Source organism: Euwallacea similis, chromosome 33, assembly GCF_039881205.1.
Source record: "Euwallacea similis isolate ESF13 chromosome 33, ESF131.1, whole genome shotgun sequence".
NCBI lineage: Eukaryota > Metazoa > Arthropoda > Insecta > Coleoptera > Curculionidae > Euwallacea > Euwallacea similis.
In genome coordinates this window covers 1,256,275-1,273,580 of record NC_089641.1, presented here as the reverse complement: position 1 = coordinate 1,273,580, position 17,306 = coordinate 1,256,275, and the positions used below count along the sequence as shown (strand labels likewise).

Below are 17,306 nucleotides of genomic sequence, written 5' to 3'. Positions count from 1 at the left end.
ACTAAAAAAAGTGGAATAATGTCATTTTACATGTCCGATTACCTATACATCATATCTGCAATTATTAACGTTTAAGATATATCTCAGCCAGCCTTTCTGAACCAACAGCAATTATTCCACTTTTATGAGTATAAAACCTCGAAATATTGAGGAGGAAAAGCCATTCACGCGAGGTGTGAATTCAACAATAAAGTACAAAAATTTGGCCATATTCTAGGAAGACTTAAGCCACCTAATTGTAGGCAATAATTTAAAGTGTTATTACTCTCTATTATCATAGAAGGAAGACACTTTTTTAATAAAAAAGAGTATTTTATTATGTAAATCAACTGATCATTTAGTTAGTTACCTATTAGGAACGATCGTTATAAATAATTTAACTAACACCTATTCCAGCTTTATAATAACTACTTACAAGGTACGCTTATAATTGGAAAGAGAGAGTCTTCATAATGATACATTTTTTAGTGTGTATTGGTACTGAATCACTTTACTTGGGCAAACATTTTATTGAAGAAGTCGACGAACTTAAACCAGCGCTTTAACATATCTCAGGAACAATCTAAGCTCGAGGGACTTCCTCCCCCTCCGGGCATCATGAATTGAGGGCTGTGAGGGGCCATTCCTATGCTGCTGCCCATTGAGGCCGGACCACCGGGACCACCGTACATGTCCATGTCGCTCATACTTTCTGAACCTGAACATTTCTCACCAGATTTGCCCTCCTGTTTCAGCATCATTCTCCGCCATTTTGCTCGAGCGTTTTGGAACCATACCTGAAACAAAAAAGAACAAAATATGAAGTTGTTCTGTAGGTTAAAATTTCATGTTTCTTTTGAAGAAAAGCACGAGTTGAAAGTTCATGTTGTACTACTTGAGACCTCCGGGTTTTTCGTGCTTATCCCGAAGCGTTAGGGAAACTTCTCCTTTTTCAATAAACCATTCGTTCGACATTTTACGCTCCCCCGGCAGGGGATCCGATGCCTCCCCTGTTGCCACCCGGAAGGGAAATAAATCTGAACGTCGTTCCCCCCCGGTCGGCGGCTCCAATTACTCGAGCCAACGACGTAAACCCTTGAAATCCCGAAGGATCTCGCAAAACGAAACGGGAGAATCTTTTTGATGACGTAGGGCGACGCCGCCAGTCCTTAGACGCCATTTTTCTTTTATCTCGACTTTGAAAAGGGGGCCAAAGAAGAAAATTCTGTTTTACTTTTATGTCTGCTGCGCTCAGATATCTCTATAATGGGGAGTTTTGTCGATATTTTCGTACACGTTTCTCTTGCGGGATTGTCATATGACATGCCTTAAGAAATCTGTGATTTCTCCGAAACCAATTCAGAACTTCGAATTACAAGTAAAAAATTTCAGATGAATGATGGCAAATCGATGTCGAAAACTGTGTGTGGACGCTGCAATGTTGGAAAGCACACGTGATGTTGATGTCATTTTTAGGCAAAATTTATGTTATTCAAATTCTACATAAATAACGTAAAATTGACGTATAAAACTACGCCGTCAAACTGTCAGAGAGATATCAAGAGAGATATGTAATTTTAACGTCACTTAAACACACATTTTAGGACTATTTTGGGTTAATGATGAAATCACAACTTGAGAATCGTGTTGAGTATTTCCTCTCTAATTAGTTCGTATTAGTAAAAAATATCATTCTATAGTCAGTTTGGAATAGTAACCAACTCCCTATTTGAGGGGAGTTCGAGTTGAGAGTTAAGAGTGACACTTAAGAGTGACTACTTAAATATTCTGTCGATTGGGAATTGTCACAGGACTCTGTATTAGTCAAAAATCCCATTTTTTCCACATTCCTTTACATATAAAGTAAAACATAATATTTTATTTAGCTCTTGTTTCATAGAAAATAATTCTTTTGATGATTGAAAGGCTTCTCTTGTGTAGCTTTATTTTTGAAATATTTTCTGTTACGCTTCTGGAATTTAATGAACCCAAAAACCAATTCATGCTGCACTTGAAAACTCAAATTACTGTGTAATATGCAGAAGCAATAGTGTCTCACATGCTTTTCAACCAGAAAATATATTCAAATTCTTCGCATTTAGAAATTAAAAAAATAAATAAAGAACGTTTCCTAATCTTGTCGATACGTCTCTGGATTTTACTTAGCTGAAAAACTTACTTTTTTGGAAGATAAGTAAGAAAGTTATTCTATTATGTTACTTGCTGTCTTACTACGCCAATTTAGACCAAAAAAGTAAAAGATGTGAATGCGTGAAAAAAGGAATGGCTATTTGGTCCTAAGTGAGAAATCCGTGACGTAAGAATCTGCTTCTCGCACTCTCTCTCATTATTCAGCAAATCGGTCGTCAGAGCAGTTAATTAAACTAACATGAGCAGTGTCTCTTTGCTAATCAGGTGACTAAAACGTCCTGTTTTGCTCCGAATAAGGACGCCACTATTAATAACAATAAACCGAATGTGCCGATAATCGTCTTGCGAGAACCGGCCGCGAGTCGAATGTGCAAGAATGTCCGAAGACCCATTATCATTTGTTAGGCCGCTTTTGTATGGCCGCGGTTGATGGTAAAAAAGTAGAGTGGTCGGTATCCTACCATTGGCCGATGCCCATTGAATTCAATGGTTTTTGTTTAGCGACAATTTGCAAAAGATCGAACCCGTCGAACGTGAGAATCGGAGAGGAGTCAGAATGTTATTGTTCCTATGGTCGTTAAATTCTTGTTAAAGTTGACGTTTTTGTTTTGGGATTTTTACGTCTTTGTTCGGTAGGGGACGAATCGGCTTCTGCGAAAGCAGAAACTCCGAAGTCAGACGAGAAATACAAAAAGATGGTGCTGTTTTGAGTTTGAGGCCATTGTATTACTTCCCTATAAGAAGAACGAGTTTTTTCTACGATGCGCCATCTGATGCATTTTTGTAAAATAGCAAGAAACCCTCGTCAAATAATTATATTTTCAAAAGTGCAGATTCTGAAAATTTCCTCAAAATTCATTGCAATATTCATCTGGCGTACCATGAACTATCATGGCTAAATTCTAGTCAAGTCGCCTTACAGGTAGCACTGCTGAGGACCATGAGATATTTTTGATCCGTATTTCCACAAGAAATCGCGTAACAAAAACTCGGCGCGATTTGTCGATAAGGCATGCTTTGCTCATTTGTGGAAGCTTGAAAACATTAAACCCTGAATTTAACGAAAACGTGCTCAAGAGACGGATAATACTGGATAACCAAATAAAATTTGGGGTCTTTGCAAGAGTTGTGAGTCGAATTCTCGAAAGTTTTGAGCCACCTTCTCAACTATTTAAATGTATCAATAAGAAATTTCTGGATCTTGAAACGCTGGGATACGCCAGTGGTTTGGTATCACCCCTCACCCTCGTTAGTAAATTAATCAATGCTAAAATTGCCTGAAGAGCGCTCAAGCAACTACCGATTGAAATGACTACTAATCTCTCCAGTCGAGAGAGCACCAGTAAGAGATTTAGTCATCCGCATCGATCGAAAAGTTTTATTCCGAGGCCCAAGGCCCAAAAAACTGGGACCATTAAAATCTCTTACTGGTTTGCGATTGTTTATTTCAGTCTTTGTCTTCTTTTCTTTTAGCGTATACGTTTGTTTTAAAACTCGTTAGAGACGGCACGGCCCGAATAGCCCTCGGCATATCGACGGTCGTGATTTAAAGTCTCACCGTGCCATAAATTTATCGACTATGACAGCACATCGATTGATTTTCAATATTCTTTAAAGCGAAGTGGGCGGAACGACGTCCGAAAATAGATTGGGAGCAATTTACATCTATAGGCCAAGTTCTATGAGCACGTGAGTTATGAATGTCAAAAATGCATAACTCACCGATTACGACCATGGAAGTAATTATGGCATATGACTCAAGAATAAGATTTAAATAGTTATAAATGCAGAAAGTGATACTTGTTGCAAGAGCGGGAAACATTTACTGCACATGACTTAAAATGCAAAATGTACCATGGCAATTTTGAAGGTAGTTTTTTTGCTGTTTTCGAGAGACTAAGGGCTTTAATGAAAATTTGGCAATGACCTCTTAAAACGGACGCAGGTGTTTCCCCCGATGAAGAACCTCTCGAAACAAACGACAAACGCAGATTTGGCATTTTCAAAATCAGTTTTTCACGTTTTTAAAAAATGACAAGGATTTTACTGAAAACTTGGCAATGTCGTCTAACCAAAATAGGGCTTTTCTCACTGCAAAAGGGTTCTCAGAATAATTATTAACGTGGGATTGCAACGTCCAAGATCAGGATTTGGATGTTTTTGAAAATGGGTTTTTTCAAAATTTGACAAGTTCATTAATTTTGATAAACTTGGCATAATTAGTAGAATTTCGCTTGTTTTTTGTGATTCTTGGCAAATTTTCGACATCCGGTAGGTTAGAAACGCATAAACAGAATTTTTATTACTTTAACATATTTCAAGCTTGATTTCGTCAATTTAGGAGATTAATTTGCATGTATTTCGCATTGATTGCATCAACCAAAAATAGAGAAAAAATCCAGTGAAATGAGACTTAATTTTAAAGCAATAGCTCAAGGGAAACTGAAATGAAACAGGTTCAAGATATTTATTGGACATTCTTTGAACTGGTTTGGCGGTGGAAATTTAATTTTCACAATCTATTTATTTCTGTTGTCACAGATGAAGAAGCTGCAGAAAAGTAGGAATAAATTAAACGCAGTGTCATTTTGAAAATGGACCAAGACATGCTCATGATATTTGGTCATCATTCTTTGAACTTGCTTTACGTGAAAATCATAATGGCAATGTCCTCTTACCACTGACCGATTGTTCGGCACTAATGATTCACGGGTAGTTGCCATTTTTACGACCTATTTTTGCAGTTTTGACATTAAAGAATTTTTATTATATTTTTTATATGCTCTTTAGGACGATATTTTAAGGTTTTAATATGTCATTCCTGAGGTCTCAGTTCATTTGATGACTGCCATATTTTGTTGATGTATTTCTTAAAATTCCCTCTGATATGTGAAAAGCTCGCTTCGGACAAAGTGGTCCAAATTCGAGCTTCACCGTAAGAATCTCGGAAACTATATGATATGCACATTTTCCTATAAATTGTGGCAAAATTCAGAAATTAGTTTCTCAACAAAACGTTGCTATGAGGATATTAATAAATTCGCGTTTCTAGAAAAATCCGAGAAGAAAAATTACAAAATCGCTTCCGCTCTAATCTACTAAAATAGGACGTTGCCGTTATCCCTCACGTAAAGGGAACGTGGAGGTTTTGTCTTTATCTCAAACGTTAAATTCTGACTTTCATTATTGCAGTAAGTGGATAAATAATCTGCTGAAACTGAAATTGTGCCTGTTTTGGGCTTTAGTGCTAACTCAGAAAAAATTTCTAAATGAAATATCGTCCAAAGACCTGGTGAAGAAGCCTTTTTGATCTGGCCGCTACAAGACTCATTTGTAACTTGTGCCCGTTCTATTTCCGTTAATTGCCCAGAGTCTGTATCCGATGAGAAATTACTATGGGTTGAGTGATTGTCACGAACCACACTTTAACTTTTATTTACCTTTTAGTTGAAGTTCCTAGATTAATGTCTTCATATTTAGCACTTTCAAGCAGCTGCAAAGATTTCTTCCTTCGAATTGTTAGGTATATCATTGGCACGTTAAATCAAGCAAAAATTAAGATATAAAATTATGAATTCTACATGGAATTCGCATGTATCACGAGATCTAGCCGCCTATAGAAGTCCAGGCACACCGAGCAGAAGAGTTCGTGTTACATAAACCGCAATCTCGCGCTCATCGTTGCAAACATTTGATCATGTTTGTTTATGAATGGGAGTGAAGATCATCATGGTAAATCCTTGCCACACACGAAAGGCAACACTTTATTTAAAATAAACATGCCATTAACTGGGGCGAAACAGACCGAATCGATTACCATTGCGATTTACGATATTTCGGCTTTCTGATTGCGCCAAATGGTCTTCCCGCGGACACAAAAATTGATTTCGTTGCTTTACGATATTGGATCGACGGTTTATGGGTGTTTGGGTTGGAACTTGGAGGCCTCCGGTCGATTATGGATCGATATGGGCCTTTAATTGAAATTTAGGATACATGGAAAGATTATTTTACTGATGGTATGTACCGAAGAATCGACTTTAAAATTGGGTACTAGAAGCATCATTCAAAAAAAGAGAGGGAAGGAGATAATCAATATCATCAACCTCTAAAAGGATGGCATGGTTACGATGGCTCCACACGAGTTCTCATTACACCACTTTATTGATGAATGCCGTTGAATCCATGCAACTGAACGTAGTAATATAATGTAACGGAATGCAAAATAATTTGGAGAACAATTCATTTTTAATCGAGAATGTCTCAGAGACAGAGATTTTAATCTATAAAGGGTCCTCTGATGAGAAAGTAAAGTTGCATCCTCAGAACAACAGAAAATGGTTCTTCAAGGCTTTTGAGCCCTTTATCTCAAAGCCAACTTAATGGAATCAGCTTTAATAAATTCAGTGAAATTTCCCACGCGTTTTAAACAATATCGATGACGAAATATTCACATGTATCTAAGTAACAACACTAAGCCTCAATCTTTTTTAATGTCGACGATATGTAGACTAAAGAGTCGAGGACCGAACTCACCTGCAGCTTAACACCATACTTTCGACTGTGGAATTAGAGCTACTTATTGATAATTTGGGGCTGTAGTTAAGTATAATGACTAATGTGAAAACTTGGTCTAGGTTGTGGTTTGCAAAAAAGGTATATTTGAAACTTCTGATTCAGACTGATTTCTGTCGAGCTATGTTCGTGGGAAACCGACGAGCCAAAAATAACCAGGAGAAGAACAAAAAAACCAAAACAAGACGAAGTTAAGAAATTATGACGTAGGTCCTAAACTTTTGATGCTGAAACTTCCATATAAGTTAGCATTTCACCATACGCAGAGCTTATTGATAGTTTTCTTATTGATTGCATAGAACAATTTCTTATGTATAAATTAGGAAAGATTCCTGGACTTGGAGACAGAGGGAAGACTATCAAAATACAGGGCTGCTGCTTGGACATATGAAAATCCAGTCATGCAACCCCTACCAAATAAACCAAATAAAAACAACCCTAAAACGTACAAAACTAGGCAAAATTCTAGTTTTGAGGAAGTCTCAATTCGAAATCTAAAACTGTGACATTCGTGCTCAATCGATACGCTTTATCATTTAATCGTTTATCCACATTGGTTAACGGGTTTGAACGCTTATTTGGATTTCTTTGAGCCGATTGCATGCTGCATAAGAAAAACCAACAAATTACTCACTTTTTGAGCACGTTCGGCTTTGTAAAGCCCTAATACTTGTCCGAGGCAATTAATCAAAGTTGCGGCGGCACAGATTAGCGTTCTGGAAATAGCGATAGCTCTTGATAAATGCCGCGTTTGTCTGGATAAATGTAGCGCTCGCGCGCATCCAGCCTGATATATTATTTCCGAGGGGTTGTTTTTTACCTCCATCTATCTCTCCGAGAGCATGTTTTTGTAATAAACGTCAGATCTGTTCTGGTTGCGTATCTGCGAGCTAAATTTGTCGGCCAATTTGAAAAAGAAGCACCAATTAGTGACGCACCGTGGAACCTTTTGATGCCCTGGAAAAATCGCACCTATACATAGGGATTACAACATACGTTGGATAATTGCCTTAAGGGGCCATCAAAAAATACCATGGCGACTACTGCTTAAATAAACATGAAAATGAGCGCCTTATCTGCGATCTGAACGATTTATCAAAAGTTATCTAAAATTAATCTGATGTAATTGAGGCTTAATACGCCGCCCCGTTGGTTAAAAAACCATGTATATCAAGAATGTAATTTTCGGATTTAACTGGGCATCACATCTAAAGCATATAAAGGATGTTAAGGCAGTAATTTAAAAAAATAGCTCGCTAACTAATGTAAATTATTTTAAATTATCATTTTCGGTAGATCGGTTCAGTTCAGAGTGAACCATGAATCAAGAGGCTATAGACAGCAGCTTGAAAGTGATAAGTGTACCTTAAACGCACAGGTAAATAATATTCAACAACTGGAAAATTATATTAAAACCTCCATTCTCTTGAACCATATAAATAATGCATATGTGTATTTAATGCGCCATTTCGGTAATTTACCCAGTAGGAGCCTAAGCGATTCCTGAAGGCATGAAATGCAAATACGAGACAATTACGCGAGTCGCGAGCCGCCGGTAATAAATGATTAATTACGGTAAATAAATAATGATTGATCTGGGGGCTTATCGGCTTGATTTACAGCTGGTAATACGTTCAAGATGCCCACAGTCCATTCAGAAACTCCTCTTTAAACGTCCGCAAATTAATCATACTTAAAACTTCAAAGTGAAGACGAATAACTTTGCCGGACGATAAGCTCGATTTATCCAGAGAGCGACAGGAATCGTAATTGGTTAAGGAAATAAGGCTTACTTGTCGAGGCGGAGACAAGGCCGTAAATTAGTTTTTTTCGGCTGGCAAACTTGCAACTGCCGCTGTTATCAATAAAATTTCTTATGACAAATTTAAATGCGACATAGCTTCTAAGAGAACTCGTGGAGCCCCATAATTGGGTTGTGGCTTTAAAGTCGGCTGTCCACGGTGCGCAGCTTGGCGCTCGAACTCGAGTTTGCCAAGATTTAATCTGAGGACCGTTGAATCTGGCCAATTTGAGAAACAAACCGTTGACTACAGAACGGAAGAAAAACAGGTTATGAAATGATAAAATGATCAACTTCAGAACAGAAACAGACAAAAAGATGAAAACGCACTAAGGATAATCGGTCCGGTGGAAAGTGAGTTTTTTCTGTGGATATTATTAAATAACCCAAATCTCTGACTCGTACACGATACATGAGATTTCATAAAAACTTTCGGAGAACCTTAAAGTCCTCTATAAGAAGATTTTTTGCTACCGTGTTATGTGCCACCAGTATGTTTTAAATGAACTACAGTACATTCAATTTCCCGAAGATATTGTCCATATAATTATTATGTTAAAGAGAGGCGTCTATGGAGGTGATGAAATAAAAGACTGAGCAAATTGAAGAGAGATTAGTTCAGGTTAGTCCCCGATCCAATAATTGTGAGGAAGGAAGTTTCTTAAAATTACATTAAACTGGTACGCACTATTTCAGACGTGAGGAACATGATTAAAACATGAAATTGCATCATTATCATCATCATCATCATCATCATCATCAACAACAACAACACTTAAGTGTATAATTTCCCACATGTAAATGAATCTCGATATCAACGAACTCTTACCTGTAAGACTCGTTTCGGTAATCCAGTCTTCTGAGAGAGTTGCTTCAAATCCTTGGCATCAGGATTGTGGTTGATAGCAAAATACGACTTCATGGTCCTTAACTGATGATGCTTAAACGAAGTTCTCATCCTCTTCGTTCGCTGGTTTGACCCATGCATGCCTGGCGTTCCTGGAGATCGCCCGAATGGAATGTCCAAGTACTCCTGATTTAAGTCTGAAACAAGGGATCAGCCCTTAAGTTTAACCAAATCCCACGTACCCACATGTTTTGAAAACATACGGCTCGAATATAAAGCGATCTTTCACCCGTGTTTTGATAACAATCGTAATCGACTGTGGTTGCCGGTTTCGGTTACAGGATGAATAAACTTTTGTTGTGAGGTTTGATGCGAAATACCTGACACGCGTCCCTTGGGAAAGCCCTTTAAGCACACAGATTACCGTCCGTGATTAGGAGAGTGGATAATAGACTTTGAAGGCAATCTATATGGGAAAAGTTATACAAATATTTGCCCAGTGGGGTGCCGGAATTCCTCATCCCAATTCACACTTCTAAACTCATAAATTCTCTCTGACCATAATAAAACCCGCAAAGTAGTAAAGAAGTTTGAAGGTCAACTTGAAATAAAAAAATAACAATAGAGCTTGTGTGATAATAAGGATATGACCGAACATATAGCTAAACCCAGGCTTAAGGGTAATAAAGAGGATGAGGGTTTAGCGTACAAAAGGGCCCTACAAAAGGACATAAAGCTTTTTTAGGGCTAATTTGCTTGAAACATATGAGAACTGGTTTATGAAGGGCCGTAAAGCTGTATTGATTACATCGCATCTACAAGTAAATAAATACCAGCTTTTATTGTTGTTTTTCAAATGTTGTATAATTTTATTGGAGCAATTCAAATAATATTTCTACATAAATTGAGCTCAATTAATCACACGATCATTAGCATAATTCCCTATTATAGGACTTACACTGAACTGGTTCCCACAATATTTTGCCAACGGTACTGCCAATATATTCCCAGGTTGTATTCGAATAAATTGAGTGGCAAAATTTGGAATTGCCTTAATAACAGCAGCATCTTGCTCGTAAATTCACCTCAGAAGGAAACGAAAAGGATGTTGATGACTTGTTTATGCCTTCCCATGGTGGATGAAGGTGTCTATTAAATCAATTTGTTGTGATTTATTTTGTTGGAGGCCATTGTTCGAAACCAAATAGAATTAAATTGCTGTAATTTTGCTATAAGCAGCTTTAAATCAAGCTTAGAGCTTATTAAAAATGCTTGGAAACGATTTTGTGGGAAATTAAACGAAATGTTATGATTTTGTCTAAGAATTTTAATTCTTGTGTGTTATCTAGATATAACACACTCTGATATTTATAGTAAATAGCGCCGCTATTTTTTCGTCTGAAAATGTACGTAAAAACCACGCGCCTGGGTTCGAGAATTTCCGTATTTTCAGAATTTTTGAAATCTTCGATTTATCTATACATATATGGCACCTTTGTAAATGGATTCAATCAATGAGTGGTAAAAACTTATTAAATTAATGACAAAAATATTTGCAAGGATCAACATGATCATAGCGAGGGTGGGGAGGCTTGTGTCTTGGAGAGAATGGAGTTTCCTAACAACAAAAACTGCTTTCAGCATCACACAAGAAGTTGAAAGGAAGAAAATTAATTACGTTGAAATTCATTTTTACTCAATTGCAGATGTGCCTGAAGATTTACAAGAAGTGACGTTAGTAGAAATTGGTATGGTCACCAAAGAAAGGATAGATAAGAGGTTGCGGCAATAGAGAATTGAACACTTCTTAACCTAGACGAATAAGAGAAGAAACAAGAAACAGAACTAGTTGGAAGGACGGTTAAAAGTCCTGAAGAAGAAAGTCCTATAGTTGAAGTCTTACCTATCTAAGGAGTTACCACAAGAAAAATAACAAATCGAAAACAGGTAACCTAGCACTTTGACTTCCTAGAACTCTTGCAGTACTAATTTATCATTTATTTGCTGGACCAGATGGTTCATGCAAAAACAGAATTTATTGGTTTTAATAGAAACCTAAGAGGTAGTGAAAATGAGCCAAAAACCTCCTGAATGCCTACTTTCCGTCTCAACTTCTGCCATAAAAGTCAGTTTCCTGTTTGAAAGCGTTAGTTGTTGATTGGTAAAATTATTGTAAACACCTCATTAGGAATCACACTTAGTGGATCAGAAGTAATACTTCTTCATTTTAATTTCAACGTCTTTGGAAAATTCAGCACTCTGTTTTCATGACCAGAAAAAAACCAAAAAGATCGGCACACAGAAGACGTTATTAGGGACTGTTAAGTACCTGCGGCCTTCCTTGGAAACCACCAATAATCTTAACACATTAGACAAACAAGAAGAGAGCAAAAAGGTCAGAAACCGCAAGCTGATTATGGGTTATTAACCAGTTGGCTTAGGAGGAAAGATTTATTTGAGTTTTGCGGCCGGTGAAAGATTCCGTTGTCGAGGGAATAGTGGGTGGTTTCTGCCTGATTGATTCAGCTTTCATGATGGATTAATGGAGAGTTGTGTCAGGTATAAGTTCCGAAGTAATGATCTTCAATTTAAATCACGCTAAAGCTAATAAAGTCTATAACAAGTTTAAATAGGTGGAAATTATTACTTAAATGCCATGTAGTAATCAGGCTACTGAAAGGCACTACACGGAAAAAATGTATTTATGTATACACATTATCATGCATATTGATACCGTTTTAAGTTATACAATTACATGCATATTATGCGGTTTTCATTCGAGCCGAGTGTCACTTTTGAATATTGGATTTGTTTAAGAAAAACCTAGTTTTTACACCTTACCAATTACATGGCTAATACATATTTTACTCGTGGCAAGAATGTACTAGTCTAGCTGTAAAATGTCCCTAAGGTGTTATTAAATGAAGGAACGTGTAGGTTTTTATGCAATTTTCATAATTATTGTTATTAAATCTAATTATCTGGTGTCGATTTATTAATTATTGACAATTTGTTAACAGATGAAATTATTGATTTCTGTCAGTGTAGATATGTTGTTGCAAGCGAGATAGTTAATACAACAACAAAATAGAGCATGCTTCTTCATTAATTAGAATCGCATAGAATCATTTTCATATATTAATCGCATTAGCTGATTAGATCAGATCAGATCATTCGAGAGAAGACTTTCTTCATCATAAAATCTGAAATTTCAGTTTTTATACACAATAGTTGAAGCATTATTCAATATGGAGCTCATTGATGAGGGACTATACTTGGATAGCTATACTTTCTTGAAAAGGTTATGTGTACTTTCTCTTATTCTTTAAATTAAGCTCGACTGCGTCACTGTTTATTTTGAATCAATCTGAAACAGGAACGGATCCAGGAGCAGATATGCCTCGGCGCAAAGCAAATTTATATGCCCGGCACTGGTTATAGTGCTGATAGTTTTTAATATTTTACGACTCAGCAATTGCCATTCCTGCCAATTCGCCCCTGGTCTTGCCATGCCTATATGATAATTTAAAAAAATTATTTTAAACCTTTACATCACTTTTCTTTCTTTGTAATTTGAAAAAATTCACATAAAATAGTTCCATGACGTATCTACACTATTCCATGATATCTATCAATTTTCCAAAATTATTTATTTAAATAATTGTAATAAATAATTGTCTATTTTAAAATGCATTCAGCACCTTCCTCCTTCTATTTCACATAAATTTTTATGTTGCAGAAAACTTATAGCACTCAATAAGCAATTCTAGAAGCCACAAGCGTATCAGCAAATGCTCTCAGAAAAACGTTTTAAGATCTAGTAAATTTCCAATTTTGTTTCCTCCCTAGATATAGTTGTTGTTACTTGAAAATGGGAATCTATGCGCTTTCTATTTTTACTGAATGTTTATTTCAATGTTATTGTTTGGTTTTCTCAAATTTAGAAAAATAACATGTTTCGCAACTCCTGCGTTATCCCGCATTTTGCTATTTTAACAAATAAAAAAGCCAGAAAACAAATTAAACACTCACCTAAATTAGCAGTCATCCCTTCCAGATCCTTGGGCTTTCTCTTTCTGGGCCGGCCCTTTTGCCTCGGAGGTGCCCCAGTTTGCCCATTAAAAAACGGGGCTTTCCCCACTGGTGGTTCAATTGGGGGTGGAGGTATTTGGGGCGGCAGCGAGGGGTGAAACTCCGGACTCGGAAATGGGGGCATATATACTAAAATATTTCTCATACCTATAATACGCCTGGTGGCTCGCTTTAGCCCTAAGCTTACCATCAGTTTTGGAAGAGTAATTGTGCATGGGGAACATCCCCGTGGGGGGTAGGTCCGGTGGCATCTCAAAGTGCAGTCTACAAAGCACCGAGCAGCCCCTCATTCCGAAGTGGTCGCCTTTGGTGAGTGGTGAGTTGCAGACTTCGCACGAAAAGCAATGGACGTGAAAGACGAGATCTCTAGCCCTCATGACGAGCTCTGAGGCCAATATGGTGGCATGGCACCTTGCGCACCTCTTCATTCCGAACAGCCTGAAACAAGAGGTATTCCGGTTAAGCCAGTGCAATAACTTGTTCATCTGGGTGTAAAGAAAGTTAGTTAGATAACATCTCGAGATTTCTCAAGGTCCCAGCAATAAATCCCGCGGGTTTTTGCATTAATTTACCCCGTCATAGTGGAGGAAATAACGGTGCTCTTCCTGAGCAATAAAAATATTTCATAAGAATAATGAAGATTTCAAAAGCTCGAGCGATTATGCCTCGCTACTAAATTCGACCTAAATGCCCGGCTAGATAAGTGGATATCACATGTAGATATCGAAATGAGAACAATGGAACATTTATAATAATGAGTTGCCGCTTTTCTAGATCGGGTGCAAGATAGACCAACGTCTGACACCTGTTTGAAGCTCAATGCCTCCCATGAAGATGGATACGCGGACGTCCGAAATAAGTTACGTGCACGCACCAGACCATTCACTTTTCGAGTCTTCGTGCTTTGTCATCGACGATAACATACACTGATTTTATTAGTAATTTAATGCATAGTAATTATTATACAAGAAATAGAGATGAATGGATGAGATCGTTTTTAAGATGCCGAGAGGAGCAATTTTCAACTCATGATGAGTCTTGTGTCGCAAAAGCAGATTTACCAGAATTAATTCTTTGCAACTTCTTCGCAAAACGTCTGTAGTTCTTGAAAATGTATAATGTGGTGCAGGTGCTCACATTTCTGAGTCAAACCAACTCTGAAGCGTTGAGCTTCAACTGATCCCAGAGACGAAAATTACGTCGAAATCTTTCAAATTGGCATAGACGAAGGTTTTATTTATTTACTGTTTATTAATGCTACGATTTGCAAACATTCAGAGGTAATTAAAATATAAATGTATGTAAAGGAACTAGTTTTGAAAAATATAAATCTAACACTGGTGTGGACTGTTGCATCGACAAAATACATCTTAAATCACTAAGCTTTTTAGAGGCAAAGTTATTACAAATAGCAGTCATTAATTAAAAGCAGTATGGATAGGGACCTCCTGTCCATAGAAAATAGATCAAAAGAAAATATTCTTAAACTAATCTTTGGCACTTCGACATGCTTACTATTTATAAGATCACAGTCGGAATCTTTCAGATTATTGACTATATTGTAAGTAAATAGAACAGCCGGGGATTTCCTCCAAGCACTTAATGTATACATGACGAAGCTTTTGAGCATGGAGTTTGAATGAAAATATGAAACTTTAAATGGATAAATGTTTTTTTCGACATATAAATAGCGAGAAAATCTTTTTTGAACCTTTCCAAACACTCTAAAATCATATATTAACATCAATCCCGAGGAGCTTTTCGAGCACTCCGGTATATCATCAATAAAAGTGAAGGAAATAGAGGACCGAGAATACTACCCTAGTGTACACCAAATGTGCCAATGCAGCACCGAAAAAGAGAGGAAACTACCTTAATCCTTTGGCCTCTATTCTTCAAGTACAAATTTATGAACCATAATGATCCGCCGGAGAACCTCGCCTCTATCCTCGTCTCTACCTCCATCCTCTCTAAAATCCCTGCTTCACTTCATTAAAGGCTTTTGCGGAATGAATACAATAACTCACATTTAGCTGTTGCTTATTTAGCAATACATTTGCTACATATTCAGAGAAAACATATAGGCTTGAGGCTGTTGGTTTACGAAGTAAAAAACCATACTGATATATTGAGATTTCTCCATATACGAGTGTAAATACAAATTTGTACATGTGTATATATAATAATTTCCTTGAAAACCTTACTTAGCATTCAGTAAATTGATAGACCTGTAATTACCTTTAACATTTTCTCTTCTGCCGTTCTTAAAAATTGGTGTAACCGTGTTCTCTTTAAACCCATTAGGAAAACAACTACACTTTCGGGCCAGGTTAAATAGATATATGTTTTAATGAAAACACTATACTACTGATAGATACTGCATACCTCTATAGATATATAACGGAATGCCCGTCTTTTAGGTTTTAAGGCTTTTATACTGGTGCGAATATCCTCATCGGATATTAGGGGAAAACAAAGCTACCACTGTTCAAAAAATTGACCTCTTGTTTAATCTGCTTACCTCAAACATACAGCTGAAATATGTGCTTCAGCTTTAGCAACACCATATTCATTTTCAAGTTTAACAATATTACAGATCATCTCCCTTGGTGCGCCACTCCTCTTCAATTTTATTAGCTCTACAATTATTAGCTTGTATCTCACATCTTAGGGCATTAAATTTAATTTGCTCAAATTTATTGACTGCAGTTTTAACTATCAAATTGTGGAGACGATATTTCCTCCTTATCTTTCGAACCAGATCAGTGATAAACCAAGGAGGATATTGACCTTCCCATTTAAAAGCTCCTGCAAAAGCGTCCAACCATTATCAACATCATTGCATGCTGGTACATTCCATCAATTCATGATCATTGCAAATTTATATTTTGTTTTGGACCAATAAAATCAATCCGAAAGTGATCCAGCAAACCATCAAGATTAACTATGAAAGAACAACTTATGTTCTCTCCTAGAAGTTCATTAACGGTACTTCAGGAAAATTTGTGTTAATATAGTTAGAGCTTTGAAAGGATGATTGAAACAATTTCAAATGACCTGAAAATAAAAAAAAGATTGCGTCTAGAATTTCTTGAGAGATCATTTGTCTCCTTGTGAACTGATCACCTATTTCTATTCAAATTGCTCAGAGAAGCAGAAGAGACGGTATTGATGTAACCGACTTTAAAGGATTGATGCCAGAACGGTGTGCAAGTCACTCTCCATACATCCCCGTAAAGAGTAGGATTACTTTAGCTTAATCAAAATTCTTCTGAAGTTGAGACCATCGCCGTCTTAGTACCAAGTTGTACGAGAGGGCTCGAAGTCATGCAGGAGCAAGGAATAAAAGAAATCATAAACAATCAGAGAATTGACGAAATATTGTAGACACATACAAAATAAGAGAAGAGAAAAACAAAAGTACATGAGGAAGATCTTAAAAAAGATATGTCGAGGATCAGTAAGACGTAGGCTGGACACGTAGATAGGGATTATCAATGCAAGTCAAAAAGTTTGAAAAGTAGCTCAGTGCAGAAGTTCAAGAGAGAACCAGAGTAACATGAAGCAGCAGAAGATCGACCATAGGGAGATCTTGATCTCTTTATGACGATCGACTCTTTAGGAGTTGGTCCTTTTAAGCTGATCTAGAGAATTCTACCATACCAAAAAGGGTTTTGATGTTAAAGAATTTAAAGGACAATTATAAGTGACAAGACAATAACAGCCTGCACCCTTACCGTTAGATTTTTTAGGACTTGCAATTATTATAGTACTTGATGTATAGAATTTCTTCTGATCAGATTTAATGAGATTCGTATGTTGGCGTGTGTTTTGAAAAATGTTCTCCAATTCTGTAAGAAT

The 17,306-nt window shown here is 36.9% G+C and overlaps 1 protein-coding gene across 2 annotated transcripts in view; it reads right to left on the bottom strand.

Annotated features, from left to right (window-relative positions):
• Positions 1–536: 536 nt before the first annotated feature.
• The window catches only part of ap (apterous), a 79,093-nt gene continuing 62,323 nt past the window's right edge, over positions 537–17,306 (bottom strand). For both annotated transcript variants that reach the window (XM_066404128.1, XM_066404129.1), the window contains exons 5-8: positions 13,633–13,883; positions 13,386–13,574; positions 9,336–9,550; positions 537–776 (exon numbers count right to left, since the gene is read on the bottom strand). In XM_066404128.1, the coding sequence (XP_066260225.1) occupies positions 552–776; positions 9,336–9,550; positions 13,386–13,574; positions 13,633–13,883 (880 nt within the window). In that variant the 3' untranslated portion in view covers positions 537–551. The remainder of the gene's footprint in view (positions 777–9,335; positions 9,551–13,385; positions 13,575–13,632; positions 13,884–17,306) is intronic.